This window comes from Aedes aegypti, chromosome 3 (assembly GCF_002204515.2).
Source record: "Aedes aegypti strain LVP_AGWG chromosome 3, AaegL5.0 Primary Assembly, whole genome shotgun sequence".
Lineage (NCBI taxonomy): Eukaryota > Metazoa > Arthropoda > Insecta > Diptera > Culicidae > Aedes > Aedes aegypti.
Window position 1 is genome coordinate 408991799 of NC_035109.1, and position 23036 is coordinate 409014834.

Consider the following 23036-nt stretch of genomic DNA (forward strand, 5'->3'; position numbering starts at 1 on the left):
CGGCTTGAACGCTTTTCCGAGCGGCAGTAGTTCGCCGCTCGGAGAAGCGCCCAAGCCATCGTCATCGCCGCCGCAAATCAACCTTGCGTCTTCCTCTTCCGACGACACAAATTGAACTGTGACGGCGGGAGCAAACGCAAAGCGAAAATGACTCGCCCGACCGTGTGAACAGTCCGACCGCAAAAAGAAGACTGAGGGAAGAAGCAGGACCGGTGCGCTTTTATAGTGGGAAGCGGAACCCAAAAATGTGCTTGAACGTGATTGGTTAGATAAGAAAGGGGTCAACATTTTACGATTTTTCAATAGTTTGTTGCCAATAATCAATAGTGTCCTCCATTTGAATCGACGCGTAGATAAATTTCCGATCGATTGATGTATAAATATTGAAAATCTATCGACAAATGGCTGAGTTATTAGCGGTCAAAACCTGACCATTTTTCGTTACATGCTCAATTTTTCATTTTTTGAAATTGTACCCCCATATGTTGCCGAAGGACGTTATCCAACGTCAAAAGATGCTGCTAGGTATTTGGATTCCATGGAAATTTTCTTAAAAGCTGCCTGGATGAGTTTCTAGACGAATTTTTGGGGAATAAAGAAATTGCTGAATGCCTGCCCATAAACGCATATCAGTCCCATGTTTGCTGGATTTCCTATTCACATGGGACAATTATGCGTTTATGGGCAGTGCAGTCCCTGAAAGTATTCCAAAATGATCTCTGGAGGAAGTACTATCAGAATTTATTTTTTTTTAATAGAAGAATTGCTGAAACTTTTCCTCGAAAATTTTGAGAAGGAATTTCCCAAAATCTTGTGAATTGATCGCTTAAGAATCTCTGACGGCATCAGGAAAAGCGAGGTTTTTTGAAGTGTTGTACAAAATACAACAGCGCGACGACAGAAGTGTTAAACATTGAGAATTAGGTAAATTGAAATAATGACCAATTTGCTCGAAAGAGACCTGCTACCAGCCCTGTAAAATATAACCAGCTCAACTTACCGTTCGTTCCGTTGTTTTGCTGATACTGAGAGTTAGAGGCACTGCGAGCATTGCGATGTCCTTGTTGATGTAGTTGATGCGCAGCTCCGTGAGTGCCCTGCAAGTCCGGAACATAGCTGGACGTCATATTGTCATTCTGCTGTTCATGTCGCTTGTTCGATTCGTTCACCATCACTCCGGCCGGTGAAACGCTGTTCTCATTCACGGCAGATACGGACTGTGGTTTCTGCTGCTGATTGGAGATGTTGAACTGTGCTTTGCTGTTGGGGCCACTATCGGCGCTACTGGTTCTGGCCATCGAGTTACTGGCCCACTGATCGTCAGACTTCGGCACATTGGGCGCGTAATTGGACGACGGTGTGCTCCATTCATCGTGGCGCAACTTCGTATGCTGTTGGCCTAAATGCGATTGATTCATTGGATATTTGTCGGACAAGTTGAGTGAAGTTTTCAATTTATCCGCAGTGGCGTCAACCATTAGGCCAGGAAGATTTTGAGTCAAATTAGCATTCACGGCCGGATTCGGCGACTCATGCATGTTTTGAACCATCGAAGGATACTGTTGCAAATTAGAGTTATAAGGTGCATTCATTCCGGGGGTTTGCTGTTGGCCAACCATTGGATTTTGTTGCGGCAGTTGAGTTTTTTGCACCGCCTGTCTTTGTGCGTTGTTTTGTAGATCTTCCTGTTGCATTGATGGAGAACTTTGTTCCTTGTTGGTTACAGATTGCGTCGAAACGACCGTGGTGTGACTTGTGGTAAAGCCTGGAATATGACCAAGTTCGGGAGCTTTGGAAACAATTGGCGACCTCGAATGTGGAATGGCATTCATTGTTGGTTGGCTTAATGGCCTTGTTTCCATTGGCTGGTTTTGCAACGGATGATTGTAGGCCTTTGGAACGGAAGGCGCCAGATTCTGGAAGGGTTGGTTGTTGAAGTTCGACTGTTGTGTGCCCATCATTAAGTTTGGTTGCTGAGGGGCGATCATTGCTGGTGAAGGTTGAGCAGGTACGCCCTGATCGACAGGAGTTTGGTTGGAAGCGTTGTTTGCCTGTCCCAAGAGCACTTGCGGATGTGGCGGTTGAGCAGCGACGTTATTCGTATTCATCGGATTTCCGAACGGAACCGTTGAAGAAATTACATCTGGCTTGTCGATCTCAGACTCTTGCAAGAAGAAAAAGTTTCCTGTACCAATTACCTCATGAATGGGACGCATCTGCTGTTGAATGTAGTGTTGCTTGAAGTAAGCATTCTCGACGGCCTGAACAGTGGTGGCATTAAGTTGTTGTGCCGGAACTGATGGTAATGGAGCGGCGGCGGCCGGCTGCATCATAGGAACAGCGACAGGTCCAGTAGGAACAATGATAGGAGCCGCAGAATGCATATTGGGCGTGTTTGCAGTGGGTAGTCCATTATTAGCATTGATTAGCTGCGCCGGAATATGAACAGGTGGAGCAACCATAGTGGGCGTCGCCACAACTTCAGGGACTGGAGCGGAAGGATTTGGAGCGACTTGGCGTACCATACTGGGCTGAGTTGGGAAGGATGGTGTAGGAACTGCAGTTGCAGCTGGAGCTTCAGCAAAAACTTTCAAGTTAGGAGCCTCGTTAACCAAAGCCACAGGTGCCGGGGGCACTGTATCCGGTTCCAGCTTCGTTAGGCTAGTCTGTTCCACCATTACCACGGGTTCCAATTCCTGGGGTTGGTCAGTCACTTCAGTTTCTTCTGCTTCCATCGTTTCATCCTTCTCTTCTACATTCTCCGTATCATCTTCCTGGACCGTCACGATATCTTTTTCAAAATAACCGCAGTTCTGAATCTCCGCAATTACATTCTTGAGGTGCACGTAAGTAACATCGCCAAAAGGTTTGGTGCGGCCATCTACTATGGCACAGAAATGATCGGCTGCTTGTTTGACCGCAGAGACAAACGTCGGTTCAGCGGACGTTTTCGGGCGCTTCGCCAAGGTCTCCTCGTACAGCTGTTCCAGCTGCAGAAGATCACTATCGGCGATCTTACAGGCTCCATTCGTTCCTTCGCGGAAATCTTCACGCACGTTCTCCTCGGTGAAGCGTTTCAGGACGTCCTGAACAGTCAGAACTTCTCGGATCTTGGCGTTATCTTGCTGCGCCCGAATGAAAACGCTCTGTAATGGAAATGATAGAACATGATAAGAAGTTACACAATAATAACACAATCTCAGAGTTAGGTAGGTACTGCTCAACGAAGATCAAGGAACAAGGTCAAGGTTGGTTCGACGTGGAGTACCAGAGAAAGACGGACAAGAAGAGCGTGGCCAGAAGCCGGATGTTACAAGTCTGGTACCCGTCAGAGCGGAGATCGGAATAAAGTAGCAAGGACAGCCAAAATCCATCGCAGAAAGAAATGCCCAGGCGGAAGAAGCTATGAAACAGAACGACATGCGACGGTTCTTCGAATCTGTCAATGGTCTGCGGAGAAAAACAGCGCCGTCTCCCGCCATATGCAACGACCGCGAAGGAAACTTGCTGACTGATAAAACAATGGTGGCCGCCAGGTGGAAAGAGCACTTCGAGACATTGTTGAACAGAGAAAACGGAAGTAGCAGGCTGGACGTTAGATGAGGTATAGAAAGCTATCAATGGGCTGAAGAACAACAGGGCTGAGCCAGGATGATTGAACTCACGACCAACACCACAAAGACGAAGTACATGAGAACTGGTGGTAAACGTTGATCCGGACGAGTTAGTGGTAGCGAAATGGTCGACCGGAAAGCCTTCGGGGTCTTTGACGACATGAATACTATTGGGAGGCGCTCATTGGGTGAAGGGTAAGTTATTTTATCTTATATGAAACGTAAACAATTACTCACCCGCTTGGCTTCCTTTTTCGCCTCCTTGTTGGCAGTCGCTACAATCGTCTGGAACTGCTTGCACAGCTCCCTCGTCAATTCCAGGGACGTCAAACACTCGTCATACTTCGAAACAGCGGTTTTCTGATCGCCGGTGAGCTTCTTGCCGGATTTTTCGATCGACTTGTAGGATTCCAGCTTGTTCTGAAAAGGCAATCGGAAACAATAGTATATATCAGTTGGCTTCTTAGACTACCGCCACCTAGTTTGCGGTCGGCCAAACGCAATATTTTTAGCATTGGGCGATAATGTTCACAGCACTGTTTTGAATTGATAATTGTTCTAGCAGTTACGTCTGTTTGTCTGTACACTCAGAAATAAAAATAGTCACAGAATTACTAAAATGTATGCATTAATGACTATTTTCTATCTGCTTCTCTTTCGTTGTACTGTGTATTTTCACACTAACTGTCATTTCGACTGGGTTGAAGCTAAGCGATGCATCATTCTGTGACTACCCGTGTTTCTGAGTGTAGCGTAGTTATAGGGGAAGTGGTGGTAAAATAAACACCGTGCCTTTTATCGAGTAAAAACAAATTTCGATGAATTTTTATCACGCATGGCCGATTTAGAGCATAAATCTGAGTGTTCGAATTGATACGGAGGTAAATTGAAGTGTAAATGTCAACAAAAACTAAGATTTTAGAAAACCACGTTTGAAAATTAAAACTGACGTAACTTTTAGCTCGGAAGACTTGGGGTTTTTCAGTGAGGTGAATATCGTTATGATATGATGCCAAATTGGATACCTTTAGAATTCTTTTTGAATGGGTTACAATCATTATTGGGTGTATTTTTGGTGGAGCAATGAAAATTTTCAGAAATATTTGTTTTGCTCACGTTCTTTGCATGGTGTTCATTTTACCACCAACCGCTGTTCATTTTACCCACATAGTGCAGGTAAAATGAACATTTGCATCGCTTTTTGATAGCGATAAAAATATGTGAAAATTTAGCTATTTTAGTCTGAATCCATGTAGCTACTATAGATTTCATCCCTATTTTTGATGTTGTGCGGTTGAACTATACAAATTCCTCGTTTTTCTATCAGAAACAAGATGATTTCCTTAAGATGTTCATTTTACCACCCCTTCCCCTAGGGGGAAGTCCTCTATGCCCGGACACTTTTTGTGTTTTGGTAATATTTCAAAATCTACATTAGGTAATATTTCAAAATCATACATTAGAGGTGGTAAATTTCTAACTATTTATTGAAATAAGTCTATCTTGATTGAAAGCTCGTACCGTAAGGACGCCATTCACCGCTCATGCTCCATTCACCGCTCATTGAATTATTTTAAAAAATCTGAACAAATTTTCGCAATAAAAGTCATCAACATGTATTAGCATACCAGAATGGATTGTATCAGAATAAAATTCATATGATTTAATATTATATACTGCTTAAAAAAATAATTTTAGGCTGTTTAAGGCGGTAAACATAAGTTGAACAATGATTTTATTATGGCAGATTGAAAAATGCTTCTTAGCTGCCACGCTTTAATATGGTGTTGTACTATACTACAAAGATAACAACCAGCTAATGAAAGTAAATTAATTCCAACTAGTTGTGTATATAGAGCCTCATACTTAGGATGAGCGGTGAATGGCACCCTACACATGTGTCATTGGCATACGTGTTATTCGGGATAATACGTTGTTCACATTTCAACTTCATTGCTACAGAAACAAATGTTTTATCTTGCGTCTAGCGCAAAAAGTTGCGAAAAATATCGGAAACCCGATTTTTGACAGAATTTAATGTGTTGAAATGCTGTTAAATGAGCGGTGAATGGCGTCCTTACGGTAACTGAATGATCTTCATTTCTGCTTTTTGCTGTCATCTTGGTTGCGCACCCAAAGCATGGCATACTTGGTTGCACAACTAGTGGTGGTAACATCTCCCCCTTTATTTCAGTACCGGATGTAGTCTTCCAATCTTCTTGGTATTCTGGAGCATCTGGTTGGGCGAGGTGTATCTTCTTCATTAGGCTGAGCTACGGGTACTGGTGTTGATGCAAATACAGTGGGATTCCGTTTTTGGCAACAAAGTCGAAATTTTCAGTTGCCAAAAACGGAACCGTGCCAAAATCGGAACCCATGTTTTATTTTCAAATATATCATTTTGACGTTGTTCCATCATAATTATGAAACCAAATGATGGCCAGACTTTCGAACGGTCCATTTCGAATTAGATTTCCGTAGGATAGGACTATGTTATAAATCTGAAGATCCGTCATATTTATTTTGATAGGCGTTCTACACACTTTTATAGCTGAAATAGTTCCAATGATGTTTTGTAAACTTTATGTATACTATTTGTATAGCTAGTTTATGTTAAAACAATAATCGCATAAGTGACCTTTGTTCAAGAACAGAACAATTCCTCAAAGTAGTGTAAGAATACAGAAATTTCATTGGAAGCGTATTTAGAAAAAAAGTTCTAGGTGTTACAAAACTGAATGATTCTAGTTAAAAAAAAACTTAAAGAAAAAACGGTTTCTATTTTAATCCCAAGCGAAAAATTTGACAATATTCGATAATTTGAATATGATTATTTTAAATTAAATTTCTTACATAGTAAGGTATCTGATATAAAATGATAGACTACAGTCAAAGAGCACATAAAAACAGCTGAAATCATTTGCTGTTCCAATAAAAAATAATTATATTTTCTGGAACATAATATTGACTAGCAAGGATTTCCCATAGAAATGTGGGCTTCGTAGCCGTGAGGTAGCAGCGTCAATCGTTTAGGCATATTGTACTACGGAGTGTAGGTTCGATTTCGTGGAGGTTCGCCCGTGTCGGAGGAATCTTTTCGTCATACTAAAATTATTCATGTTCAATGAATGGTTGTTCCGTGTGTCTGTTGTATAATATAAGTGCAGCCTTTGGTTTTAGACGGTGTATATTGTCTTTTAAATATGGATGAAAAATTCCTCTGAAAATTATTACAAAATGGTATAGAACCCGTTTGTATTCTAAACTAGCTTGCTAGGAATCCACATAATCTTGCTTAGAATTCTTTGGATCTTACCTAGGAGCCAGATAGGAATCCACATCTACCCAAGAGCTTGCTAATAATTTTGAAGATAGCGCTTAAACTTTCAAGATTCTGCTGCGATATTACTAGAAATTCTCAAGTTTCCGATCTCAATTCTCAAAAGTTCATAGGACTTTCCAGAGTGCCACTAGCAATCCTCACATTCTGCTGGAAACCTTTTCGGAATCCTCAAGATCTTACCAAAAATATTCAAAATACAAATAAGAATCCGCAGTATTCCTCTAAAAAATCACAGGCTGCCTTAGAAATCTTAGGAGTTATAAAGAATCGACAGATTTTGCACAGCATCCACAATATACATTCTCAGGTTCCAGCAAGAAACGCCTAAGTAATATCCGATAGGCCTTCCTTAGCCGAGTGGTTAGAGTCCGCGGCTACAAAGCATAGCCATGCTGAAGGTGTCTGGGTTCGATTCCCGTTCGGTCCAGGATCTTTTCGTAATGGAAATTTCCTTGACTTCCCTGGGCATAGAGTATCATCGTACCTGCCACACGATATACCCCAAAATTTGAAAATGGCAACTTTGGCAAAGAAAGCTCTCAGTTAATAACTGTAAACGTGCTCATAAGAACACTAAGCTGAGAAGCAGGCTCTAACCCACTGAGGACGTAATGCCAAGAAGAATAAGAAGAAGAAGAAATTCCCAAATTTCGCTCAGTATTTCTAAGACTTCGCTGAAAATTCTCAGAAGCTCATATTAAAAACATAGGAGTCAAAAAACGTAAAGATTCTCCAGAATCCAGTTAGACAACCCCAAGGGTCACCAGGATCTCGTAAGGAACATTTTGATAATTTCATGCGGCAGGCATACTTGAATTAAATCTTGATATGGCACGTAGTATACTCTATCATGAGTAATACTGGAATACAATGTTGGATCGTTTCTTAAAAAAGTGATTTGCTTCTTTTGCTACGGAACATAATAAGCAAATGCATGTAATTCTACAATAAAAAGAACATTGAGCTGAAATAGCGAAACAAAATTGTAGATTAAAACTTTGTGTGTTTTTAGACACTTTTTGTGCCTCTTATATCAATGTTGCTTTGTTAAGAAAAGCTGTTCCAAATCTGAAGAAAACTGACTTTTACTAATTATAATTGTCTACCGGCATACTTAAGTGGGCTGGTCATAAAGCGTGAATGCCTGAGAAAAGATGTTGGAACTCTAGTTGATACTCATAGAGATTAATGTCTTCATGAAACGGTACGACTATACGGCCAGATAATTAAATAAGCTCATACGGTGCTGAAGTAGGTGACATTCTGAGAAATATCGGCGAAAATAAACTCTGGAATGCGGTAAGCGTGAAGCTGGATTGCTTTTTAAAATGACTAAAACAAACGACACAATAATATTTACGGAAAAATAAAAAATTTAATGATAATGAAAAATGTTGCCAAAAACGGATCCATTTTGTTGCCAAAATCGGGGGGTGCCAAAAACGGAGCATGCCAAAAACGGAGCGTGCCAAAAACGGAATCCCACTGTATAGTCGGTGTTGCTGTCCGCATGGTTTCATCTATCCAATGAATCATTTACTGGAACTACTTGTCTGTGTTGCGAACTGGTAGTTGGTTCTGGACTAGGGTTCGTCTGAGTAGGAACTGTTAATCCAAAACTTTCAATTAGTATATCTAAAGGCAATGGAACTGAACGTAACGGTTGTTCGACATCGTTGTATCTAGGACGTAACTGATTTGCGTGAGTACGTATCAACTTGCAACGGCCAGAGACTTGATCCAGAAGGACATTGTAGTTCACATTTCCAACTGCTTCAATAATCGTTCCAGGCTGTCATTTCCAATTGGACGCATTCTTGTGCACTTTCGCATAGACGAGTGTCCCAGCTTTCAACGTTGATTTCCGCGGTTGCTGGATCATTGATGATGGTGCAGTGGGTCGAACCAAATCGAGAGTAGTCTTCATCGGGCGGCCAAACATCACAACTGCTGGAGATTTTCCTTCCAGAACTGTACTTGGCGTTGAACGATACACTTGAAGGAATGTATGTAGAGCTTCGGATGATGGTATGTTCTCCCCGTCGGTGATTTTTCGTAGTGAACGTTTGAGGGTATCAACAAACCGTTCCGCTTGTCCATTTGACTGTGGATGATAGGGAGCGGTACGTATGTGAATTATACCGGAATACTCACAAAACTGCTGGAATTCATTGCTACAAAATTGGCTTCCATTGTCCGAGACTATAGTATCAGGAACTCCAAATCTTGCAAAGGTTTCTTTCAAAATTCGGATAGTCGAAGATGCTGTTGTTGATTGGGTTTGAAACATTTCTGGCCACTTGCTGAATGAATCGATAATGACCAGATACGACATCCCTTCAATTGGTCCGGCGTAGTCCAGATGAAGTCGTTTCCAGGGTCCTTCTGATTTCGGCCACGGTTGAGGCTGAATTTGTGGCGGTGATTTCGCTGCACTGGCACAAATGGAACAACTTCGAACGAAACGTTGAATTTCCTCATCAATCCCAGGCCAGTATACAATACTGCGTGCAACTGATTTCATCCGCTCAACACCAGGGTGACCGCGATGTAATTGCTTCAAAATTCGAGCTCGAAATACAGCTGGGATAACGATTCGGTCGCTGAACATTACACAATCCTTGATGATTGAAAGAGATTCTCGCCGGGAATGGAACATCTTGAGAGCTGGATCAGAAATTTGCTTGGTAGACGGCCAGCCTTTGTTGATGCACCTGACTATTTGTTGCAAAAGCTTGTCTTTCTTCGTGGCTGTACGAACCATCTCGAACGTGACTGGAAGGTTGCTAAACGTCTCACACAGGGTACTGTCCATTTCCTCTTCGATGCTAACTGCAGCAACTACGATTTCTTCATCTGGTTTCTCATGATTGTTGATTAACCGGGAGAGGAGGTCTGCGTGCCCAAACTGGTCAGTAGGAACGTATTCCACATCGAAATCAAATCCCAGAAGCGTTAGTGCCCATCTCTGGAGGCGATTGACGGTATGAAGTGGAATTCCCTTCTTGGATCCAAAAATTTTCAGGAGTGGTTGATGATCGGTCTGGAGCTTGAAATGGCGACCTAACAGCATGCGGCGAAATTTGGTCACAGCAAATACTAGAGCGAGTGCTTCCTTCTCCACTTGACTGTAGTTTTGCTCAGTTTGTGTTAGTGTTTTTGAAGCGTGAGCAACAGCTTTGACTTGTCCATCGGCGAACTGATGCATGATGACGGCACCGATTCCAGTCTTTGAAGCGTCTCCAGCTACGATGATGTCCAAACTTGGATTGTAATGGGTTAGCAGCAGATCGGATTGGAGAACTTTCTTGATATTGATGAAAGCTTCTTGACACTGTTGATTCCAAACGAATTTACTATCTTTCTTCAACAAGTTGTCTAACGGCCGGCGTAATTGATGCATTTCTCTGACGAACTTGCCATAAAAGTTAACAGCTCCGAGGAAAGATCTGACTTGACTGATATCGGTAGGACGTGGCATCTGAACAATTGCACTGATTTTTGCTGGATCTGGACGTATACCTTCTGAACTGACTATGTGGCCAATAAACTTGATGGCCGAATTTGCATTTCTCCAGTCGTAAGTTGAATCCGAACTGTTGAAGTCGAGTGAACAGAGCTTGCAAAGTTTCTTCGTGTTCAGTTTCTGTTTTGGTGTGCACGATGAAGTCGTCCAGAAAAGATTCTACTCCTTCGATTCCCGCAATCAAACTGCTCATCAGCTGCTGGAATGCACCCGGTGCCGATTTCCCACCAGGAGCTAACCGGTTGAACTGGAACAGTCCACGATGGGTGTTAATTGTTAACAGCTTCTTTGATTTTTCATCAACCTCAACTTGTAGATAAGCATCCGAGAGATCAATGACACTGAAGATCTTGCTACCTGCCAGCTTGCTGAAAATATCGTCGGGCGTTGGAAGAGGGTAGTGGTGTGGTTCCAAAACAGCATTCAGTCCCGTAGAGTAATCAGCACATATGCGTACTTTTCCTCCTGGCTTCTTCACGACGACAATTGGTGCTGCCCATCCGGAATAATCAACTGGAGTGATGATATTTAGCTTCTGCAATCGATCCAATTCCTCGTCAACCTTCTGTATAGCATGGAACGGAACAGGTCGCTTTTGACGGAAAACAGGCTTCGCATGTGGTTTCAGGAATAGCTTTACCTTCGTTCTCGTGCAGTGACCTAGTGTGTCCTTGAATACTTCGTGGTAACGGATGAGGTATCGGCTTCCGCAGGCTGGATTGAAATTGGGTTGATTTACTTGATTGCAGATGGAAGCAAGCGGTTTGTTCCAAAGATCGAATGCTTCGATGAAATCCAGTCCCAGGAGGTTCAAGTTCTTCACTGTAGTGACAAAGCAAGTGCCTGTTCTGGATTCGTTGTTGATGGTCATCCGACATTGGAACTCTCCCTTCAGTGGTAGTGCAGCACCCGAGGCAGTATTCGCCCGATGGAATGAATTGGTGATTGATGGTGAACCAAGCTTCTTCCATGATTGGACGGAGATGACTGTTATGTCCGAACCACAATCCAGCTGAAGATGCGCCGGTTTATCGTTGATGAGAACGGTGACGTACTTATGTATGTGCTGTTACTGCGTTGACGGAAAGGATGTGATTTGACTGAGATGAATGCTTGCCTTGAAGTTTGCCTTTTCTCTTCTTTTGATGGTCGGTATTCACTGAGGATCCGGATGGCCTGGCTATCTTGGTGAAACATCCGCAATAGCCTTCCTTGTGTCCGGTCTTGCAGCATTGCTTGCATTGATGGCTTGAAAATGGACATTCTTTGACGAAATGCATGGCTCCACATTGCCAGCACGGTGTTCGAGGAGTCTTCTCGCTTGAATGTTGAGAACCAGAGGATTTCGGCTGCTTGGGTTGCCGAACTGCCTGGACCGATGAAGGTGATTGCTTCTTCTCCACCAGAGCTGTGTCGTGTTGGAGATTCGACAGCCTCTGGCATTCGGTGACTAAATTCTCGAGATTTACCGTTGCCGCCGTGTCTGCTTCAAGCTTCGATAGTAATCTTGTCCTGACGTCTGCATCTCTTGATGACTGTAGACCGCAAACGAAAATTAGTCCCTTGAATTGGTCGATGGTCAGCTTATTCAGTTCGAAGTCCTCACACTGGCGGTTGACGATGCCACCGTAAGTAACGTAATCGTCTGCTTCGTTCTTCACAATCCTGAGGCAATCGTACCGTTGACTGAACTGGGACTGGTGGTGTCCGAAAACAGATTTCAGTTTCTTCACTACTTTTTCAAAGGTGAAGTCTCGTGGGTGTCGTGGCAGGAGATAGTTCAAGAACTTTTCATGAACTGGAACGCTGAGACTCCGCATGAGCAAGCGAATTTTTGCTACGTCATCCAGTTCTCTCCCGTCGGCGCTGAACAAATCTTCATACTTTGAGAACCATCTTTCAAACGTCATACCGGCAGCTGGGTCATGATGAAACTCCTTGATTGTCGCGGAAAACGACTCAATGATCTGCTCAGGCGTGTTTCTTGATTGCGGATTACCCGGAACAGCTTGATTAGAGGTCAACCGGTCCAGAAGCAGGAGCAGCTTGTTCATAATCGCTTGATTGGATACTTCGCCTTGATCACCGACAGCTTCATCAATTCCGCGCGGCATTTTTGGAAATGTTTCAGCTGGTCTTCAAAATTTCCGGAAGATTTTTCAGTAATACTCGTCGCCAAACTGTTACGAGTGAAACGAGGTGATAAATTTCTAACTATTTATTGAAATAAGTATATCTTGATTGAAATCTCGTAACTGAATGATCTTCATTTCTGCTTTTTGCTGTCATCTTGGTTGCGCACCCAAAGCATGGCATACTTGGTTGCACAACTAGTGGTGGTAACAATTTTCACCATCAAAGTTTACACCGAACCCACAGAAAGGCCAAGGGGTGCTTCGTATGTCAGCACATGCCTTGTGGGTTTAATCTTTGCATCATACGCTGTACTATGAAGCATATTAGCGAGATCATAGGTCAGTTCCATAAATTCCTTCTTGATCAGCGCCATAGATCGATATGCCATATGTCGCCGTCTATGTTGCATTAGCGGTTGCTCGTATACAGATGAAAGAGTGTCTTCGGGAATTCAACGAGTTTATAGTTCTTCACAATTTCTTTGTCAGCTCGAAGGTTGAAGTGTGCTCTTAGGTACAGTCAAGTCTCCCTTACTCGACCTTCGTATCTCAATATCTAATTAGAGAACCATAGTAAAATTTGGTGTTCATTGCTACCTCCATGGTCCCTTGAATCGCATATTTGTAATGGTTTAGTATTTATTCTGTAACACGATATCTCCTTAACTCGATGGATAGATGACTGTACATCATATCTTGTGGCTGCTTCTCGTGCCCTCATTTGCCTTAAAAGCACTTACAGCACTTTATAAGGCCTCCAAGGACCGAAAGTTTTGTTTTTATGCTTTTTTTTTTGTTGCTGTTTGTTTTTTGTAACATACATTTATGAAAAAAGCGAATTAGATCCCAATTATTAGGTTAACATTTTCACTGTCCGGTCATAGAAGACAAGAGGTGTCCGGCCACAGAGGACTTGCAATGGTTTACAAAAGGTTGCTTTCCTTTGAAATTCGACATTTTCTAATAAATTTTGCCTTGTGATTGATGCAAAACTTACTGAAGTCAACGTTCGGAGACAATTCAGCTTAAATTAAAAGAAACATTTGTGACTACACTTGAATGAAATTTTATCGTTTCACATTTTTTTGGTAGATTGTATCAGAGTGAAACTTTTAACAGCTACTTTTTGTTTACGTTTGGACATGAAAACATCATAGTTTGTGTCAACTGCAAAAATATATTTTGGTATAATCCTGGAATACTAAAATCTTAATATCATTATTCGTTTTTGGAAAATTCAAATTGTCCGGGCATAGAGGCTGTCCGGCCATTGAGGACTTCCCCCTACTGCTGCTTAAACGCATAATTCTCGCATAACTTCTAAGCAAAGCAAATGAATAGTTCAGGAAGAAAACTATCACCATTGGAAGAAAGAGGAGGATCTTCTCTTCACCATAGCATTATTGAATAACGTGTAAATTCATTATCTTGCTCGGTAACAACAAGCTACACATTTGGTTACCAATAACTTTCAAGGCGAGATCACAGGTTACCGTAAAATGGGGCGAATAGAAACACTTTTCGACATGTTTGAATGTGTACAACTTAAACCGTGTGGATAAAATCCAATTTTATTAGTCTTAAATATGGGTCGCTTCTTCCTTTGCTATGACCACAATCGCTGTTAAAAAATAAAAATTATATCGTACAAAGATTTATGAAAATGTTGTATGTTTCTATTCACCCCGCAATGGGGCGAATAGAAACATTGTTCAATAAATATCAATACTTTTTTTTATTTAAATGGGAAAATAAACACATTTTTAACTGCATCTTGAAGAAATATCAACAAGTATTTACTTAGTGAAGAAAAAAATTAAAATTTTTGAAACCAAGTTCAATTTTAGATCATTTTTGAAATCAGCCAAAATGGCGGATGTTTCATGCTATCAAAAATGATTGAGATTTCAATATTTTCTTCTCAAATTTTTAATGAGAAATGTAGCAAAATTTTTAATTTGAAAATAGTTTAGCGATACTCTGTTGTTATTAAACTAATGAAAAAAATATATTTCAGTAGGTTTCTAAAGTTTATCATTGCATAATAGTCGCATTTTTAACAAAAGGTCGCTTTGTTTCTATTCGCCCCACTCTTTCAATTCGCCCCGTTTTACGGTATTCGAGAATTGTGTCTACTACCAAATTCACTATTGCTTAACAGGTATTTCTACCAACAAATTCATGCAAATTCAAAGAATTTGATGATTAACATCTTAATTATAACTGTAATTCAGTTTTATTGAAACTATAGCCTTTCAGTAATCACATAAAATTTCTAATCAGATTTTGGTTGTACGTAGTACAGTACCGTAAGAATACAATTCACCGCCCATTATTTGATTGAAAAAAGAAACATTTATTTTGCAAAGAAGTTATTAATATGTATAAGCACATAAAAAATGTTATTCTTCTTTTTCCTTCTGGCGTTACTTCCCTACTGGGGCAGAGCCTGGTTATCAGCTCTGAATTTTAAATTCAGAACAACATCGTAAAATGTGTTATTTTTCGAAGTGGCGAATTCGCCAAGGACAAAAAGCCACTCAAATAAAGATAAATAATAATAATGTGTTAATTTTCGTCGTATATGAAAGAATTTTTGATGGACATCTTGTAATAAACATATGTAAAACTCAAATTGTTCTTGTAAATGTTGCAAATTCTTCTTATTTTTATAGTATTTTTGATACCACGGTAAATGGCTCGGCATTGGTACCTCGCGTACCTGCAGGAATAAAATAGAACCCTTTGTGCGGTCCTTAGCCTCTTGCCCAGCAACCGCTAACCATACCTCCTCGTGGTACTGGCCGGAGTACGAGTAACCTTGGCGAAGATCGGGTAACCAACCCCCGGCGGGAACTTTGGTCGTATGCTGACAGGAAAGGGGGGGGGGGGTTGCTTTTGCATTTGCTTCTGCAAACCTTGAGCGTCTGTACTCCATGTTAGGAGCGGCTCATAACAGCGTCTGTTCCCCATGTCAGGTGCGGCTGATCATCATCCGAGTGCCAGAGAAGGACTCTAAGCTAAACTGCGCACTATGGCCCTCCGAACATTTAGGGGGAATGGTCCTCCGGAAATCTAGGAGGTTGGGGTAAGTCCCTGCAAGCCAACCGGAAAAACAGCACATCAGCACAGGAACGTCAACGAGAGAATACGGACCGGATCAATTGGCAAAGACCACAGCGACGAAAATGGACCGGCGATTGGAAACTCGGTATGTGGAACTGCAAATCTCTCAACTTCATTGGAAGTACTCGCATGTACTCCGATCAGGGTGGCCAGTGAAAAGTTGATTTCAAATTCCCGGTTTTCTCCCGGTTTTTTCCCGATATTTCAAAAATATTCCCGGTTTAATGATATACCGGCGTTGGTTTGACCACATTTAATCTGAACACTTTTTAATTTGTACCCCGCTAATTTGCACATCGTTCAGATTAAAAATGGTTCAAACGTCATTTAGCTCATGGAACGGAGTTAAGTGAAATGGAACGCTGTGGAACGGAACGCAAAATCAAAACAAAACAGTGAAAGAGGTGACCAGAAACACGATTCTAGGGTGACTAGATGTTCAAATTAAAAATGAACCCCGATGGTTTGCATGAGGTACCGTTCAAATTAACGGGGGTGCACGGTACTAAGAAATGATTATTACGAATTGGTTTGCCATTTCAAACGACATTAATTACGAGTTTTTTGGTCATACAACAAAACATTTCTATTAGGGGTATACGGAAATAAGATGTCTTGCTGCGAATTGAAATTGTTATGGCTTATATTGATTCTGCTAAATTTCAGTTTGATCTATGAAACGATATTTTACGTCTTTCATTTTACGTAATCGAGGAATTTATTATGAAAAAGTTTAGTTTAAAAAAGGTTCTTAGTTAATTTGAATCTTAGTTTTAATTTGAAACGGTCACACAGACTTGGTAGACTCAATAACGAATTTATCAATTGCTCAACAGTTCGTTCCATGTTCATCAGCATAAAAATTATTGATTGTATTCACCTCCACCAACCTAAAAGTATTTCTCAGAGCAATTTGATTTCTGATAATATATAAAAGAGAGTTTTATACTATCTTTACCATCCCCAATCAAGAAGTGAATGGTAAATCTTCAATAAAGAACATAGGTTTAAAATTTACCAAATATTTCGAAATCTTATATTGCAAGATAATAATGAAATGTTTTTGAAAAATTAGGTAAACTTTTCCATAAGTTGTTTTTGATAAATGATTGAAATAATATTTTCTAAGGATGCCAACAACTTATCTTTAGCAATAAAAAATAAGTTTTGAGTGGAAGGACTTCCAACTAAGAATACAGGCTGTAAATGCAATTAGTTTGACCTTCGCAAATCGCAAGCTTGTTTAGAGAAATGTAATTGATAACATCCAAAAATTGTAGATTGTAACATGAAATGCTTCATGAAACTTCATAAAAAAACACTTTTCGCGAGATATTTCTTCATTTCTTGTTTTTAATTTGCTGGATAATTATTAATTAGGTTAGAGAAAGTGGTATAAACTATAGGAATATGTTTCCAAATATTACTCCTGACTTTATTGATTCGAACCAGAGGCTATAGTAAAAATCCACAAAAAATATAATGCTGTTGCTGGTGATGTTTCACTTGGTATGCAATATTTTCCCGGTGTTGATTGAAATTCCCGTATATTTCCCGATTTTCTCCCGGTGATTTGGAATTCCCGGCTTTTTCCCGGTTTTCCCGATTTCCCGGTGCGCTGGTCACCCTGGTCCGATGTACTGAAGACCCGCGGTTTCGGTATCGTAGCGCTGCAGGAGGTGTGCTGGACAGGAGCATTGATGCGAACGTTTAGAGGTAATCATACCATCTACCAGAGCTGCGGCAACACACGCGAGCTGGGCAAAGCTTTCATAGTGATGGGTGATATGCAAAGGCGCGTGATCGGGTGGTGGCCGATCAATGAACGAATGTGCAAGTTAAGAATCAAAGGCCGATTCTTTAACTTCAGCATAATCAACGTGCACAGCCCTCACTCCGGAAGCACTGATGATGATAAAGACGCTTTTTACGCGCAGCTCGAACGCGAGTACGACAGCTGCCCAAGCCACGACGTCAAGTTCATCATAGGAGATTTGAACGCTCAGGAGGAGTTCAGATCGATGATTGGAAAGTTCAGCGCCCACCGGCTGACAAACGAGAACGGCCTACGCCTGATGGATTTTGCCGCCTCCAAGAACATGGCCTTTCGTACCACCTATTTCCAGCACAGCCTCCCGTATCGGTACATCTGGAGATCACCTCAGCAGACAGAATCGCAAATCGACCACGTCTTGATCGATGGGCGGCACTTCTCCGACATAACAGACGTCAGGACCTATCTGTAGTGGTTTAGGCCTGATTGTATGATTATTTGCTAGAAAATGTTATGTGTGTATGGGATTAGATTTAAACATGCGGTTTGAACACCCCTAGCCGAACCGGCGTGAAAACCGATCAAAAGATAAAAAAAAAAAACAAAGAGACTTTGCGTTGGCTGGAAATGAAATTAATCGTGTTGAAATCGGAAGATGCAGGAATCGAGCTGTGCTTCGTGTGAATATTGAGTGCGTTGCTTGTCGAAGCAAGGATGTACGGTACCGACGCCCGCCTCGGTACAGTCTAGCGCGACTGAAACAACCGGATGTCGTCAATGCGTACGCGCAGAGTCTTGAGGCAGCGTTGCCGGATGAGGGCGAGCTCGATAGGGCCCCTCTTGAGTACTGCTGGAGGACAGTCAAAGCAGCCATTAACGACGCTGCCGAAAGCATTGTCGGATATGTGGAACGGAGTTCAAGAAACGATTGGTTCGATGTCGAGTGCAGGGAGGTTTTAGAGGAGAAGAATGCAGCGCGGGCTGCAATGCTGCAGCATGGTACGCGACAAAACGTGGAACGATACAGACTGAAGCGGAAACAGCAAACCCGCCTATTCCGGAACAAGCGCCGCCTGGATGAGGTGGAATGCCAAGAGATGAAGTTGCTGTACCGTTTTCAAGAAACGCGGAAGTTCTATCAGAAGCTCAACACATCCAGCAAAGGCTTCGTGCCGCGAGCTGATGGATGGGAGCATCTTGACGGAGGGACGCGAGGTGATAGAAAGGTGGAAACAGCACTACGATGAACACCTGAATGGCGCAGAGAACACAGGCACAGAAGGTCGGGACAGCGAAGGCGATGGCTACGTCAGCACAGCGGACAGCGGAAATCAACCAGCTCCCACGATGGTGAAAGTTAAGGATGCCATTCAACAGCTCAAGAACAACAAAGCCGCTGGCAAGGATGGTATCGGAGCCGAACTCATCAAGATGGGCCCGGACAGGTTGGCCACTTGTCTGCATCGGCTGATAGTCAGAATCTGGGAAACGGAACAGTTTAGGATGGTGATTTGTTCATCGATTTCAAAGCGGCATACGAAAGTATCGACCGCGTAGAGCTATGGAAAATAATGGACGAGAACAGCTTTCCCGGGAAGCTCACAAGATTGATCAGAGCAACGATGGACGGTGTGCAAAACTGCGTGAAGATCTCGGGCGAACACTCCAGTTCGTTCGAGTCTCGGCGGGAACTACGACAGGGCGACGGACTTTCGTGCCTGTTGTTCAATATTGCGCTTGATGGTGTCATGCGGAGAGCCGGACTTAACAGTCGAGGCACGATTTTCACGAGATCCGGACAATTTGTTTGCTTCGCGGACGACATGGATATTATTGGGAGAAAATTTGAAACGGTGGCAGATTTGTTCACCCGTCTAAAACGCGAAGCAACAAGAGTCGGGCTAATGGTGAATGCGTCGAAAACAAAGTACATGCTGGTTGGCGCAACTGAGCGCGACAGGGCCCGCCTAGGAAGCAGTGTTACGATAGACGGAGATACCTTCGAGGTGGTGGACGAGTTCGTCTACCTCGGATCCTTGTTGATGGCTGACAACAATGTTAGTCGGGAAATACGAAGGCGCATCATCAGCGGAAGTCGTGCCTACTATGGGCTCCAGAAGAAACTGCGGCCACGAAAGATTCACCCCCGCACCAAATACACGATGTACAAAACGCTCATAAGACCGGTAGTCCTCTATGGGCATGAGACGTGGACTATGCTCGAAGAGCACTTGCAAGCTTTTAGGGTTTTCGAACGCCGAGTGCTAAGGACGATCTTCGGCGGCGTACAGGAGAACGACGTGTGGCGGCGAAGGATGACCCACGAGCTCGCTCAACTCTACAGCAAACCCAGTATCGTGAAGGTAGCTAAAGCTGGAAGGATACGCTGGGCAGGGCATGTTGCAAGAATGCCGGAAAACAACCCTGTAAAGATAGTGTTCGCTACGAATCCGGTCGGAACAAGAAGGCGTGGGGCGCAGCGAGCTAGGTGGATTGACCAGGTACACCAGGACCTGGAGAGCGTGGGTCACAGTCGAGGATGGAGAGAAGCGGCCATGAACCGAGTAAATTGGCCAAATATTGTTGACGAGGCTTTATCATGATAATTGATGTAAAGCCAAATAAGTAAGTAAGTTGATACCATAATCGAGAGAATTCATGAAAAATGAATGTATTTTGAGACACAGGTGCAAAAATTACAAAGATATCTTATAACAAATCAAGCTGTCCGAAACTGGGGGACAGGAGGTGCTTGATCAAAATCGTAGTTTGCTTATATTCAATTTGAATATGGTACAACATACATTTATACTTTCAAATTATGATTATATTCGATCATGGTGGAGTGATCCAAACCAAGATTGATTGAAGGGAGGTTCAGTGATCTAAGCAGTCAGTGGGTGCGAAGTGAGGTCAGCTACAGGGGAGGTGAAAGTGACAGCCGGCGAGCTGGCTAGCTGGCGAGTATGTTTTCGTGTATCGTTTCTATGGGAATGTTAGGGATTGTTTATCACAGAAAACAAATCCTACAGGTAAGTGAAAATTTTCTCCCGCATTTCTGAGTAACGTTTACCTTCTTCGTGTGTTTTAGAGGATGTAAAATGCAAGTGTTTTATTGTTTAAAGCGAGGAAAAGCTACTAAGATGCTGCATTATTCTTCTATGACTAGTGAAGTTAAAAGCCGAACGAAACGAGATGGAGTGTAACTGTGAAAAATGTTTAGAGGTACGTCTTGAGTTAGCACCTTCAAACCAAAACAAACTCGCCAGCTGTCACCTGGTATTTCAAAATGGCGAATTCAACACTCTGACACATAGGAGTACCTCCCTTCTAGATACCTTGATCCAAACTATTTTGCCATATTCGAAATAAATATCCAATTAGGCTAAAACTTAAGGCGATACGTCAAATTTTCAACATTTTTCAATTATCTCTAAGTTTTCAAAAAAGCATGCATTTTTACTACTTTTTGTAGTTCGTCATGTCAAAAGCAATAACAGTTTGCGTTTAAAAATGTACTGTAAATTTATAATACAGTCATCTCTCCCTTACTCGATATTTCGTATCTCGATATCGAGTTAGAGAACCATAGTGAAAGTTGGTTTTCATGGCTACCTCGATGGTCCCTTGAATCGCAGATGCATTGATTTTGTGTTCTGTAACTCGATACCTCCCTAACTCGATGGTCCCTTCAATATCGAGTAAGGGAGAGATGACTGTAGAAGCATGAAACGAACTCACCAAATTGATCATCCATCCTTTACTAATTAGCCGTAAGTTATTTTTAACTCGTTGATCATTCGACGACGCGAGAAACTCGAACTCGATTGGTTGGACCATCGAGAAGCACTCACCATTGACCATTTTGTATGGAAAATTGCAAATGTATTGTCCAATACTGTATAACAATTAAGAAAAAAGATGGGGAATGCATTACGATTGGAAATATACATTTTTGAATGCCGAAGGCTAGTTTCTTACTTTCAAATTGAAATTTGAAATTAAAGAAAGAAATAAAGTGTATACTCTGTTATTTTATATTCATTTTTCCAATGATTTTTGGAATTGATATCTAGTTGTTGTACCTAAATGACAAGATGGGTCACAATTTTCAACAAGAGCAACGAAAGAAGTAAAGAAATAATTCTACTTCAACCATTTTTTGTACTGAATTCTTACATGAATTAAAATTACGATAAAAAAAGCATCAACTCGCCCTATATGTACTGTTTGTATGTCAATAAACTAAGCAACGCATAATTCAAATCAAAACTGCGTTGAAGAATCAACATTATTTGCACTTGATTTAAAATAATTTGTACAAAAGTCGAAACCCCATAATCTTAATGCGTATTATCCGGCTCTTCCAAAAAGAAACCATCCAGCTTATGGTCGATGAATTTCGCAGAGCAAGCAAGATGGCGATAAGAAATTTCCATGTACCATTTCTAACTCACCTTACGTTTCTCCAGATTGCGAATCTTATGCTCGATAATCAGTACAATCTGTTGCAACGGATTGGCCGGCTGTTCTTTGGCCGCGTTCCCGTTATTGTTTCCGGAGGAATTAGCAGCTGATGATTCCTTTGAGGCATTGCATTCTTCAGAAGCACCACTTTCTGGAGGAGGATTGGCGAACGATTCGGCGGTGCTGATTTTGCTGGTTTCTATCACTTTCAGGCTGGGCATTTTAATTTTGTCGCAATGACTTGACTGCTGTCGTTTCGATCAACGATTCGGCTTAGCTTTTAGGGAATATTATCGACGCCAAATTCGAGAATGTTTGAAGAGCAACCAAATTTCAAAACCACTCCGTAATTAAGACAAAGAGAACGTCGAGTTACTTGAATCGGTGATTGATGCGCCCATGCAGCACAAGCCATTTTGTATACCAGTTTTGGCGTTTCTTTGCGTCATGACCGTCATGACAATGCTCAACTTCCTACCCCTCGGGCATGGACTGTCAAAATTGGTTATACCAGTTAGATGAGCGGACACACGGAAAACATGCAATTTCAATTTATTTATTAACGCAATGGACCAATGCACGAGTTCACTTGTTGACGTTTGAGCGGTGCCGTGTTATTTACGTGACCATGGCGACGCGTGAATTTGGCACCGCTCAAACGTCAAATTAATGAACTCATGCATTGGTGCATGGACCGATGCACGAGTTCACTATATGACGTTTGAGCTGTGCCATGTTATATACGTGACCATGGTAACGAGTGAATTCGGCACCGCTCAAACGTCAAATTAGTGAACTCGTGCATAGATCCATTGCCCAAAAGGACACGCGGCGTTCCCTGAATAAAAGCAGCAACCGTCGGTTCACGCTGTGAACTAACTATCGAACAAGCGGAACCGGTTCGGTCAGAATGAATCACGTCATCTCGACTGAACTATCAACATATGAAACACTAATGCGACAAACATGGTGCTTCGTTCTGAAATAAGAAGAAAGTTCATTAATGTTAAATTAGTATCCCAAGTAACCATGGAGCATTATATCAATGTAT

At 42.0% G+C, this 23036-nt stretch overlaps 1 protein-coding gene across 1 annotated transcript in view; it reads right to left on the reverse strand.

Moving 5' to 3' along the window:
* LOC5573231 (caprin homolog) overlaps positions 1–22385 on the reverse strand; it is a 33886-nt gene extending 11501 nt beyond the window's left edge. The window contains exons 1-3 of the mRNA XM_001654395.2: positions 21976–22385; positions 3852–4034; positions 1001–3146 (exon numbers count right to left, since the gene is read on the reverse strand). Coding sequence (XP_001654445.1) covers positions 1001–3146; positions 3852–4034; positions 21976–22206 — 2560 coding nt within the window. The 5' untranslated portion in view covers positions 22207–22385. The remainder of the gene's footprint in view (positions 1–1000; positions 3147–3851; positions 4035–21975) is intronic.
* Between the last annotated feature and the right edge of the window lie 651 nt (positions 22386–23036).